General features: G+C 51.1%; 1 protein-coding gene and 3 non-coding genes across 4 annotated transcripts; 1 reads left to right on the top strand and 3 right to left on the bottom strand.

Moving 5' to 3' along the window:
• Nucleotides 1-798: 798 nt before the first annotated feature.
• On the bottom strand, nucleotides 799-863 carry LOC116859831. The gene has a single exon (XR_004381219.1). It is a non-coding gene; the product is annotated as a small nucleolar RNA SNORD42 (small nucleolar RNA).
• Nucleotides 864-1,456: 593 nt separating this feature from the next.
• On the bottom strand, nucleotides 1,457-1,528 carry LOC116859827. Its single transcript, XR_004381215.1, has one exon. It is a non-coding gene; the product is annotated as a small nucleolar RNA Z17 (small nucleolar RNA).
• A 1,770-nt stretch (nucleotides 1,529-3,298) lies between these two features.
• LOC116859830 lies at nucleotides 3,299-3,362 on the bottom strand. Its single transcript, XR_004381218.1, has one exon. It is a non-coding gene; the product is annotated as a small nucleolar RNA SNORD42 (small nucleolar RNA).
• Nucleotides 3,363-5,189: 1,827 nt separating this feature from the next.
• On the top strand, nucleotides 5,190-9,542 carry RAB34 (RAB34, member RAS oncogene family). The gene is made up of 11 exons (XM_032845356.1): nucleotides 5,190-5,286; nucleotides 5,952-6,164; nucleotides 6,373-6,464; nucleotides 7,738-7,803; nucleotides 7,911-8,012; nucleotides 8,120-8,184; nucleotides 8,294-8,345; nucleotides 8,536-8,617; nucleotides 8,704-8,794; nucleotides 8,928-9,035; nucleotides 9,124-9,542. The coding sequence occupies exons 2-11, from the start codon at nucleotides 6,111-6,113 to the stop codon at nucleotides 9,189-9,191; spliced, it is 780 nt and encodes a 259-aa protein (XP_032701247.1). The 5' UTR covers nucleotides 5,190-5,286; nucleotides 5,952-6,110; the 3' UTR covers nucleotides 9,192-9,542.
• The last annotated feature ends 2,959 nt before the right edge of the window (nucleotides 9,543-12,501 follow it).

The following is a 12,501-nucleotide window of genomic DNA, read 5'->3' on the forward strand; positions in this document are numbered from 1 at the left end:
GGCAAGGGGTGAGGGAAGCAGACAGACCGGTTGGACATGGTAGTTGGGTGCGGGGACAGGTGCTATAGAAGCCAGCCAGTCCACACTGTCCTGAAGTGGATGCCACTCTGTATACTGGTTTCCTACAAAGCCCCTTCCAGATAAAAGGAGGGATTCTTGTTTGCCATCATCATGGGGTTAAGACAACAAATTTTCGTTGTCCGAAGCCCAATCTGGGTCACAAATACCTAAGCTCCCACTGCCAGGATTAACAAGTGTGGTGAGGTACTAAGGCAGAGTGTTCCAAGAGGGTAAGTAGACCAAAGTCTTGCCCTGTTAATTTAAGTGTGTGTAACCCCAGTATGGCCTCCCCAAAGCCCAGCCAACAAATCAACAGACAAACATGTATCATGAAAAAATTGTATTTAGATTTAGCCAGCTGGACTCAGTTTAGATGATCCCAATCTGAAAAACAAAAGGGGAGCTTTGTTACTGGGAGTTGAAATGTAAAAAGATTAAGCTGGAATGTCATGGTTAAAAATCAAATTGAGGTGAGGGTAGGGCCCATTCAGGACAGGAGTGCAGTGAGTTAAGCAGCAAATGTCAGGTTTTGGTCACTAACGGACACCTCACTTGGAGCCAGGTGATGGGTGAGTTCATAGCACAGGTAGCTTACTTTGTTGGCAACATCCAAAGCATCATAGTCAGGGGCCAGCCGAACGTATGCCTTCTTCTCTCCATCAGGCCTAGGATAAAGGAAGTCTTAATTCCTCCCACCCTCACTGCCCCTAAGCCCTCCCTTTCCCCCTAGTCTTTCTAGGGTATCAGTGGTTCCTTTGTTCATATCATTCTTTCCCAAATGGTGACTTTTCCATCATTTGCACAGGAGGCTAGGGATGCCACCAAAGCACAAATGAACCCACTTCCCCTTTCTGGGGGAATATCACAGAACATCTTAAGACTAAGTCCAGGTTATCTGACATAAATTGCATCTTACTCTAGGGCCTGCCTCTATCTAGAGGTGTAGTGATCAAGAAAACACCAACACCATACAATAAATCGTAGAGGCAAGAGAGCTAATGTGTCCTCAAAAGCCCGTATTAGATACAAAAGACTAGAATTACAGCAGAAGATGCTCATTTCTTAAGGCTTGCAAGCTGTGAAACCTACTTCTGACTCCATGCACGTTTCCTGGCTCCTGAGATCCTACTCACCTGATTAAGGTGTTGACCTTGGCTACATCAATGTCATAGAGCTTCTTCACAGCCTGTTTGATCTGGTGCTTATTGGCCTTGACATCCACAATGAACACAAGTGTGTTGTTGTCTTCTATTTTCTTCATGGCTGACTCAGTAGTCAGGGGGAACTTGATGATGGCATAGTGATCAAGCCTTGGGAAGAAGCAAAATGGTGTCAGCTGGCCTAGGTCAAAGGGAAGGACAGGCCCTCTTTTAGAGCCCAACCCCAGAAGAGCCCAGGTGCATCAGACCATGAAGTAGCAATCATTTCTGTCAGACTTTGGTCGCTAAATAGTGTCATCATCTGCACCCTGAAACTTAGGGACCTGGGGACAGAAACCTGTGCACTTTCTTCCCCTTGAAAGGCTTTAAAAATTTGTTAGAGAGAACACACACAAGAGCAAGGTGAGGGGCAGAGGGAGAAGCAGGGAGACTGATGTGGGGCTTGATCCTGGGTCTCTGGGGATCATGACCTGAGTTGAACCAACTGGGCAAAGGGTATCTTCACTTGAAGGACTTTCATCCTTCAGTTTATTTAAGAATCATCTCTGAGTTCCAAACCCCCTTCATTCTTTGACTTCAACATTTTTTTTAATTAAAAAAAAAAATTTATTTGACAGAGATCACAAGTAGGCAAAGAGAGAGGAGGAAGCAGGCTCCCCGCTGAGCAGAGAGCCGGACGTGGGGCTCGATCCCAGGACCCTGGGATCATGACCTGAGCCAAAGGCAGAGGCTTTAACCCACTGAGCCATCTAGACGCCCCCTCCCAGGCAAGGGGCCCTGGGTGGCTCAGTGGGTTAAACCTCTGCCTCTGGCTCAGGTCGTGGTCTCAGGGTCCTGGGATCTATCAAGGCCAGTGTCAGGCTCTCTGCTCAGTGGCGAGCCTGCTTCCCCCTCTCTCTGCCTGCCTCTCTGCCTACTTGTGATCTCTGTCAAATGAATAAATAAAATCTTTAAAAAAAAAGAAAAGAAGGGGCGCCTGGGTGGCTCCGTGGGTTGGGCCTTTCTGCCTTCGGCTCGGGTCGTGATCTCAGGGTCCTGGGATCAAGCCCCGCATTGGGCTCTCTGCTCAGCTGGGAGCCTGCTTCCCCCTCTCTTTCTGCCCACTTGTGATCTCTCTCTGTCAAATAAATAAAAATCTTAAAAAAAAAAAAAAGAAAGAAAGAAAAAGGAAAAAAAAAAGCAGCAGCAGCACTGGGAAGTGACCGTTATTACTACTATTTGAATCTGTGGCCCCCTAAGCTCAGTTTTATCATTAGTAGTGTGGCACCAAAACACTCAAGACCCTAAACCTTTTGCCCATTTCCCCGTTTTTTGAGTGTAAAGACAGTAAATGAAAGACCCCTTTATACACTGTTGCAGGTCTTCTCTTTCCAATACAGAGTGTCTGTATTGGAAATACAGTGTCCTTATCAACCTAGAATCACCCACACTGTCACCCTCAAGGGTTACTCCCTACAGGAATAGGTGCAATGAACAGCTAAACCTGGAACTCAAAAAAATAAAAATAAAAAATTAAAGTCCCACTATATACTCAAAGAAAGCAGAATTTAAAACGCTGACCATATATAAAGCAACAATTAACCTAACAAACTTAATAATCATTGAGCTGTTTTAAGCTGTTCCCCTCAATACTGTAAAAACGTCTCTTCTTGTTCTTAAATCAGGCATTAACAATCTCTTCACACTCCCCTTAGAGACACACACTACGTACTAACATGTATTCCCGAAGCTGTGCTACAGGTTTGGTAAATTTCCAAATTACAAACGGCTACCCAACATCTTTCCAAGGGAAAGAGCAGTACTGACTTGTTTCTCCTGGGGGCGCTCTTTCGAGGGTATTTGGGTTGCCTTCGGAGACGCAGAGTCTTGGGTCGTCGGAACGTAGGTGATGTGCGGATCTTCTTTTTTTTGTGACTGTGGACGCCTTTCAGCACCGCTTTCTTGGCCTTCAAAGCCTTTGCTTTGGCTTCGGCTTTGGGAGGGGCAGGAGCTGAGAGAAAGAAGGAAAATGAGGGCACAGGATTCAGAAACCAGTCACTTCCTTACTCAAAACCCCTAGCGGGCGCTCCAGGCCACACGTGCATCAGTGGTTCCTTTGAAGACATCACAAGTCTCAGGTTAAAATTTTTCCATCATATGCACGATGCTGGGGCGAACTTAAGGGTAACTCCAGGAATACGACGAAAAAAAAAAGGAACTAGCAATAATCGAAAGGCTGATTATGTGACAAGATATGTTAGTGGTTTTACCTACCTATACAGCTCTAACGCGGAAGAAAAAAAAAAAAAGGAAACTAAGTTGAGGACTGTAATTCTTTACAGGTCTGGAAATGTGGAGCTCCGTCCTGTGGATGCGTGTTGTTCCCCAAGGCCAACAGTCCGGCAGCCCCGAGAGGTGCGTGCCGGCCGGGCTTGCCTCCCCAACCTCCTCACAGAAGCCCAGCCCATGCGGCTGGGCCCACGCGCACCGCAGCGTGCCAGAATCCCAGAAGCGGCTCCGGAGGAGACACCGCAAGGCTTAGCTCAGCCACTGTCCTCCCGGTCCGTTCACTCCGAGGGGATCTCACGCCAGCTACCCGTAGTCACCCCCCAGCTCCAGCACAAACCTTCCTTCTTAGCTTTCGGCGCCATCTTCGTAAAAAGGATTTCCAACGCTCGTTTCCAGGGGCTTATAGAGCAGAGTCTCACCGAAGACTCGCGATGCTTTTCATTTAAAGCTGATTGGGTAATCTGTAGCGCGGCGCCCTCTGGGAATGGTAGTTAGGTTTAATTTCCTTGGGAGAGTGATCAAGCATGCGCCACCTCTTCCCTCAAAAGAGTGTAAAGCTTCTTGGGGGTTGTAGTTTTTTTTGTAGACACGTGTTTATTTGTTGCGGCTGTTGGATATGGATGGTGTAGCCATTGTCTGGTCCTGAGCGCTTTCCCATCTTGAGGAAAGAGTACTGCAGGTCCAGGAGATAGTAACACTGAAAACAGGACGGAGTATAATTAGGTTGACTCGGGGAGGGTGAAGCAAAGTTCTAGAATGTTGGAGCAGAAATTGTGTGGTCCAGGGGCGCCTAGGTGGCTCAGTCAGTTAAGCGGCTGTTTTCCGGTCAGATCATAATTTCGGGGTCCTTGTAGAGAGCCCTGCATCCGGCTCCCTCCTCAGCGGGAAGCCTGCTTTTCCCTCTCCTTCTGCCTCTCGCCCCGCTTGTGCGCGCGCTCGCTCTCTCTCTCAAAACAAACAAAAAAGAATTTTAATAATCTGTCTGGTCCAAGTCCCTCTAACAACTTCTACTCTTCTTTACCTGTGACAGATTTCGTGCGTTTTCCCGCACTTGAAACTACCAATATTCCAATCACCCGGGGTACAGATTTCTCTAGGGCTCCCTAGTTCTTGCGAATTTCATTCAGTCTACTCCCTTTAATTAGTCTTCCTTTCCCTGCTCCAGTCATATCTGCATCATCAAATTCAGTTCCCGACACAGAACAAGTTTTAGTAAAGCTTAGGTTTGCTTCTCTGAGGGTCTGTTCTGTCCCACCTCCACCCTGCCCTGTTTTCCTCCTTCCCTCTTTAGAACCAGATCTCCCCTTTGACGGTGAGAATTATTGTATACTACACTCCTCCTCTACCCTGCAGAACTGCGAAATGGAAAAATTGTCCTTGATTCCAATGGGATCAGACAGAACGCGGGTACCAGAGCGGCGACCTACCCAAAGGGCGAAGTTTCAGGTCCACTTAACCCTTCTTTAGACGAGGGAGGCGGGTTGGTCTTTGGCCTCCCACCCCTCAGTCTACACGGGAGACTTGAAGGAAAACACCCCAGAATTTGGACGTCTCTTTCCTCGGTGTGCATCCCGTTCCGACCCTGGCATCCCTGTCTGCTTCCCCCCACCCCACTCCTATCCCGGGCAGAAAGGCGAGCGGGGGCAGACTCTTATGAGTCACGTCCTGGGCCTGGAGTTGAGGAGGGAAGCGCCGCCTCTCCTTGGGCCCCTTCTCTCCTCCTTTCCCCTCCCCGCCGTTCCTGGCCCAGCCAGATACTGCGTAGCAATCACCGATTCTCCATCACCAATTTAACCGGGTAAGGGTCCCCTTGGAGCCGGAGCCCGGCCCAGAGGCGCAGCGGTGAGCGACCTGGGGGCCTTCGATCTGGGCGGGTTCCAGCCTGGCTGGAGGCGGTCCTGATGCCCTTGAGCAGTCTGGCAGGGTACCCAGAGCTGGGGCAGCGCGGTGGGGAGGAGAGGAGGGGGAGGCTGGGACAGGCTGCAAGGCTGGGAGCTGCCCGGAGAGGGGCAGGGGGCGGCCCTTCTCCAGGAATTTCCGGGGATCATGTTACAGCGCTCGCGGAGGGAGAGCTGAGTGGGACGCCGGGCCCTGCGGCGGACTGGGCCCCTGGCCCCCTCCTCCAGCAGTCCGCGGGCCTTGCAGCGCCATCCCTGCTCACACTGACCCCGTGCGGCGGGGCCGCTCCGCACCCACTGGCAGCTGTTATGGTAGGGCAGCCTCAACCCCGAGGTGTTGTCAGGTCACCGCGGCCCCGAGTCATTGTAGGAACTATCCGGCCCCGAGTTATTGTGGGGTCTGCGCGGGCCCGGCCCCCCTCCGACGGGACTTCCCGCCCCCATTTGGCGGCGGCGGAGTCACCCCGCCCCCGAGTCGTCGTCGGGACGCCCCGGGCCCGGGTGATTGTGGGTTCGCCCCGGCCCCGGATGATCGTCTCATCCCCGTGGCCCGCTGTGGTCGTAGCGTCCCCGAGGCCGCGGGCTCCCGTAGGCTCCCCGTGGCCCAGAGTTATAGTCGGGACACCCCGGTCGCGGGTGATTGTCGGGTCTCCACGGGCCCGGGTCGCTGGGGCGGATCAGGTCCCCGCGCCTTCTCGGGGCTCCCCGCAAGGTCGCAGGCGAGATGAACATTCTGGCTCCGGTGCGGAGGGACCGCGTCCTGGCGGAGCTGCCCCAGGTAGGCGCCAGGGCCACGTCGGGCTTCTGGCTGCTATGGGGTGTGGGCGGGGAGGAGGCGGCACCAGTTCAGTTAGAGGCCTGGGCCCAGCCCTGCGGCCCAGCGAGGTCTGCTGCTTCTGGGTGGTCCCCTACCCCCGCCCAGGGCAGCTTGGCTGCGGGACGTGGGCCAGGAGTGGGTGAGTCCCGTTCTCTTCTATCCCTCTCAGTGCCTGAGGAAGGAGGCCGCTTTGCACGTGCACAAAGACTTCCACCCCCGCGTCATCTGCGCCTGCCAGGAGCACCGGACAGGCACCGTGGGGTGAGTTAGACACCCTTAACAAAGAAAGGAAGTCTCAGTCAAAGCTAGGATACACAAGCACCCCCCCACTCCCGGGGGGTCTCCATTTCAGCCTCTACCAGCTGTATGGTAATTCCCCCTTTTTCATACCAATGTGTTCTCCCTTTTCTTCCCAGCAAGGATGTGATGAATCCTATGAAATGGGGTGGGGTAGAGAGGTGGCCCTTCACTTCTTCACACAAAGAAGGTGTCTAACAGGAGAGGGTGGTCCCCAGGTCAGCTTCCCACATACCATACATTTGAGCCCCTGGACAGAGGGCTGTGCCTGTAGGGATGTGTCCCATTATGGGTAAAAGAAGGTAATCCTGATAAAATTTGTGGGCGGGTCAGTAATAGAGCATTTACTGTGTGCCAGGCAGTGTGTTGGTTACTATTATTATCTTTTATTAAATGAAAAACACCATCCATTTTTTATTTTACCTATTTGTTTTACCTAACATCATCTGATTTCATGGGGTGCCTGGGTGGCACAGTGGGTTAAGTGACAGCCTTTGGTTCAGGTTATGATCCCGGGCTCCTGGGATTGAGCCCCACATCGAGCCCCTACTCTCTCTCTCTTTCTCTGTGTCAAATAAATAAGTAAAATCTTTATTTATTTATTTGATATATATAGACAGAGCCCAGCGGGGGAGCAGCAGGCAGAGAGAGAGAGAGAGAGAAAAGCAGGCTCACCCCAAGCAGGGAGCCTGATGTGGTGCTGGATCCCAGGGCCCTGGTATCATGGCCTGGGCCAAAGGCAGAGGCTTAACGACTGAGGCACCCAGACATCCCAATAAAATCTTTAAAAGGGGGGGCACTTAAGAAAAAAGATGTATCCTGATTTCAGAGATGTTAAAATGTATGTGGGGGAGTGAAGGGGAGAATATATAGGACATTTATCTCAGAATATAGGACATTAATCTCATTATAATCTTCACAACAACCCTATAGAATATATACTAAATCTCCACCTAACGAGCATTGAAACTAGGCTCAGGGAAGCTAAGTAACTTGTCCCAAGTCACACAGCCGGTCAATGGAAGAACTGGGATTCGCATTCATGGCTTTCTGATGCTGAAGCACAAAACACTCTTCTGCAAGCGTATGTGTCCAGGCAAGCCACCTGGGAGGCCTCCTGTCCATGGTAACCTCAGCCTTGGTGCAGCTACCTTTATGGACTTAGTAAGGAACATTGAGACACCCTAGGTTGGAAGGGTTAGTGCTCACTCCTCCTGCTCCCTTTTGTGTCCTGCAGATTTAAGATCTCCAAAGTCATTGTGGTGGGGGACCTGTCAGTGGGCAAGACTTGTCTCATCAACAGGTAAGAAGGTGCTCTCGTTGAGCTGGATTGGGCTGGGCTGGGCAGGGTTCGGCCAGACCTAGCCACGTGGGCTGGGCTCAGGGCCAGAGCATCCCGTGCTCCCTCAGGTTCTGCAAAGACACTTTTGATAAGAATTACAAGGCCACCATTGGAGTGGACTTTGAGATGGAACGATTTGAGGTGTTGGGCATCCCCTTCAGTCTGCAGCTGTGAGTGCTACCTCCATACATTCCAGCCATTCTTTCCCCTAGCACCTGAACCCCATCTCATGCCCCCTTCCCATATACCTGTGTTGTACCCCCCTCCTTCCTCCCAGCTGGGATACTGCTGGACAGGAGAGGTTCAAGTGCATTGCATCAACCTATTACCGAGGAGCTCAAGGTAAGGGCCTCGGTGAAGTGGGGCAGGTGGGGGTTCCTGGTGTCTAAGCTAGGGCTGAGGGGTTGGGGAAATGAGCTAGTAATGTCCGCTGTTTTTACCACTTTTCCAGCCATCATCATTGTCTTCAACCTGAATGATGTGGCCTCCTTGGAACATACCAAGTATGTGGGGATGCTGAACTATACTGGGGGCTCCAGGAAGAGAGGGCACAGAAAAGAGGGGTGGTCAGGGGCATTAGTAGGGAAGGAGAAGACTGCATCGAGGACCAGAGAGAAGGTGGTGAGCCTGTGAGTGTCAGCAGGAGGAGCCTCTCCAGCTCACCCGTCCTTGGTTTTCTGTCCTCTGTGGCAGACAGTGGCTAGCCGATGCCCTCAAGGAGAACGACCCGTCCAGTGTGCTGCTCTTCCTTGTGGGTTCCAAGAAGGACTTGAGTGTGAGTGTGTTCTGGGGAAGGGGCGGCTACCAACTCGGGGAGGGGACCCCGTCGCCCCTTGCCATCTGACTCCGACCTTCCCTTAGACTCCCGCTCAGTATGTGCTGATGGAGAAAGACGCACTCAAGGTGGCCCAAGAGATGAAGGCTGAGTACTGGGCGGTCTCATCTCTCACTGGTGAGTCAGAGGCTTTGGGTCTTCTGCTGTGGTGCTCCTGTCTACCTGGCCTCTCCCTCCTGTCCCTTGATCCGTACCCAGGGACCCGAGCGCCTGGAACGGCCTCTGAGTGCCCATCTGCTCCATGTGTCAGGTGAAAATGTCCGGGAATTCTTCTTCCGTGTGGCAGCGCTGACCTTTGAGGCCAACGTGCTGGCTGAGCTAGAGAAATCAGGGGCCCGGCGCATTGGGGATGTTGTCCGTGAGTGCCTGCCTGCCTGGCTGGGGGGTGGCAGAAAGTGTGGGGCACCTCTGATCCCTGCTTCATGTATTTCCCACCCTTCTTGAAGGCATCCACAGTGATGACAGCAACCTCTACCTAACTGCCAGCAAGAAGAAGCCCACGTGTTGCCCATGAGCAGTAAGGGGACTGTCCAGCACCTGCCCAGCCCTGGGGCACTGTGCCACCTTGACTCCCCTAGAGCTCAACCCTGGACATTTGCACTGATTGTTTTTCCAGACCAAAGAGCTGCCTCTTGATGGCAGTACCCGTGGAGGGGTAACAGGGACCATGCTAATTGCTCCCTGCCCTGGGCACCATGCCAAAGACTAGATGTACCCCTCCTCCGGGGGCTCTCCAGGGTGCCCAGCAGTGGGGAGGTAATCCCTGCTGCTTTTGCTTAGCCTGCTGGGCCCTTTGGAGTAGGAGGATGCTTAATGATCCCAGCCTCACACTGTGCCTTATGCATTAAAATCTCTGTTTTTAGCAGTTTGGGGACTGGAGTCCTTTGTTGGGGATGAGGGATGTGGAATGGGCAAGGCTAGATGGCTATCCTGGGACTCAAGCTTCCTGCTGGATTCTGGCTGTCCCACTCGCAGTGGTTGGCTTTGAGAGTGCTTTTCTTTGGTTCCTCATCTCCAACTGTGTCCCCCTACTTGGTGTTTATTCCTAAATTTCTACCACTGGATAATTGTTTTATTTTTTTCACTCCCTTCTCACCTTCTCTTAAAAAAAATACTTCACCGAGGGGAACACAGTAAAAAGTGATTGAGTTTTGGATGCTCATTGGGTTGACCAGAAGGCCCAGGGCGATGTGGGTTTGTCTCTTACTCAGAAGATGTGCTATGTAGGGATGCCTGGGTGGCTCAGTTGGTTCAGCGTCTGCCTTTGGCTCAGGTTGTGATTCCCAGGGTCCTGGGATCAAGTTTCACTTCTGGCCACCTTGGTTGGTGGGAAGCCTGTTGCTCCCCCTGCTTGTGCTTGCTTGCTCTCTCACTGTCTCCCTCTGACAAATAAATAAATAAAATCTTAAAAAAAAAAAAAAAGGAAAAGGATGTGCTAATATCTATCTAACATTATTAGTGATATAAGCATAAATTTATGAGTAGTGTCTTTTTATATTTTAAAACCTGATTAAAACAAACAGCATAGGAGCACCTGGCCGGCTCACTTGGTAGAGCCTTTGACTGTTGATCTCAGGGTCGTGAGTTCAAACTCCATGTTCCATGTTAGGCCTAGAGCTTACTTAAAATAAGAAAAAGAAAAAAAAAAAGGAAGAAAAACAGCATACTTTTTTTCCTTTTCAAAAAGAAAAAGACATGCCCTGAGTCAGGAGGTCCTTCATCTGAGTTCTCACTGTCATCTTCAATCACTTCTCACTGTGTTCTCAGAGTATTTATTTATTTATTTATTTATTTTTCTTTTTTATTTTTTTTTAAGATTATTTTATTTATTTGAGAGAGAACGCAGAGCGAGTGAGAGAGAACGAGAGTTGTGGGGGAGGAAGGGCAGAGGGAAAAAGAGAAGCAGGTTCTTTGAGCAGGCTTCCTGCTGAACAGGGAGCCGGAGGCCAGGCTCAATCCCAGGACCCAGGGATCATGACCTGAGCTGAAGGCTTAACCAACTGAGCCACACAGGTGCCCCTATTTATTTATTTTTTGAAGATTTATCCATTCAATTTAGAGAGAGAGAGTGAGTACACACTCACAAGCAGTTAGAGGGACAGAGGGAGAGGGAGAAGCAGACTCCTCACTGAGCAGGGAGCCCAGCTGGGGCTCCATTCTGCAACCCTGAGATCATGACCTGAGCTAAAATCAAGAGTCGGATGCTCGGGGTGCCTGGGTGGCTCACTGGGTTAAAGCCTCTGCCTTCGGCTCAGGTCATGGTCCCAGGGTCCTGGGATCGAGCCCTGCATCGGGCTCCCTGCTCCACTAGGAGCCTGCTTCCTCTTCTCTCTCTGCTTGACTCTCTGCCTACTTGTGATCTCTGTCTGTCAAATAAATAAAATAAAATATTAAAAAAAAAAAAGTCGGATGCTCAACCAACTGAGCCACCCAGGCACTCTAAAGAGAAGTATTTCTTAAAGGGAAGGCAGGAAGGGGATAAAAAAAAGAGAACAATTATCCAATGGTAAAAATTTGGGAATAGGCACCAAGTAGGAGGATACAGTTGGGGCTTAAGGAACCAAAGGAAAGAGCTCTCAGACTCCCAAGCAAATCACTTATCCTCTGTGCCTCGGTTTCCTCAGGCTAATAATACTGATGAGGGGGGTGCCTGGGTGGCTCAGTGGGTAGAGCCTCTGCCTTAGGCTCGGGTCATGATCCCAGGGTCCTGGGATCGAGCCCCGCATCGGGCTCTCTGCTCGGTGGCCAGCCTGCTTCCCTTCCTCTCTTTCTGCCTGCCTCTCTGCCTACTTGTGATCTCTGTTTGTGAAATAAATAAAATCTTTAAAAAAAAATACTGATGAGGTTTCATGGATGAAATAAGGTAAAGCGCCAACATACATGGCAAGAGCTCAAAAACCTCATCTACTATAACTAATTGGAGGGAGGAGTGGCGAGGAACCTGCTCCCTGTTGATATCTGACCCAGAGTCAGATGGACTGGGAGTATCTCAGACATTCGGCCCAACAGTGGTGGGACACATGTGGCCTCAGGTGTCATCCTGAGAGGCTGTGGAGGGCCAAAATTAGAACACAAATCGGGCTCCCAGTCAGCGAGTGCTCTGTCCATTCCATGCCTGGTACCATTCTCACCCAGCTACTCTGTCCTGAAAGGTTTGGCTTTTCTGCATACTCCTCCCCACTGGCTTCTCCCTTCTGCTGTTCCTCGAGCTGTCGAGAGCTAAGGTGGGAAGGGGAGTCTGGCTAGTGACCCTATCCGCTCAGATTCCTGGGTCTGGAGCAAGGTGAAGGCTGGGATCATGCAGACAGAGCGGCAGCAGCAGGAGAGACCCTGGATGACTGGAGAAAACAGTTTAAACACCATCCTCTCCCCTTTTTTCCATCTGTTGATGCATATCCTTGCTTAGGAGCCTGATGCCAAGAGAATTGGAGCGGAGTGAGGTGTGGAGTGGGGGTGGTACGGCTCTAACACTTTTTCACTCTCTGGGATTGTTTTTTTCCATATTTCTTCCCTCACAGGGCTGTGCGCTTCACCCCTCCTCTTGTACAGAGCCTGTAACTCAGAGAGAGAGAGAGAGAGAGAGAGAGAGTGTGTGTGTACATGTGCGCAGAGCTGCTGTGGAATGTTTGTGCTGCAGGGGTGGTGGTTGGGGTGGGGATCAGGGGTGTGGTTCGGTTTTCTGGGTGATACCTGTGAGGAGCATGTTCCTGTGTGCATATTGCATCAGTCCCTGTGTGAGGAGTAGATTTTTTATGTAGGCAACGGGTGTGATTGATGGATGTGCCATGTATATGCTGTATCTAAGGGTGTCAGGGGTGTGTGTA

The sequence above is a fragment of the Lontra canadensis genome, unplaced genomic scaffold (genome assembly GCF_010015895.1).
Source record: "Lontra canadensis isolate GAN:19392208 unplaced genomic scaffold, GSC_riverotter_1.0 scaffold163, whole genome shotgun sequence".
NCBI classification, from domain to species: domain Eukaryota; kingdom Metazoa; phylum Chordata; class Mammalia; order Carnivora; family Mustelidae; genus Lontra; species Lontra canadensis.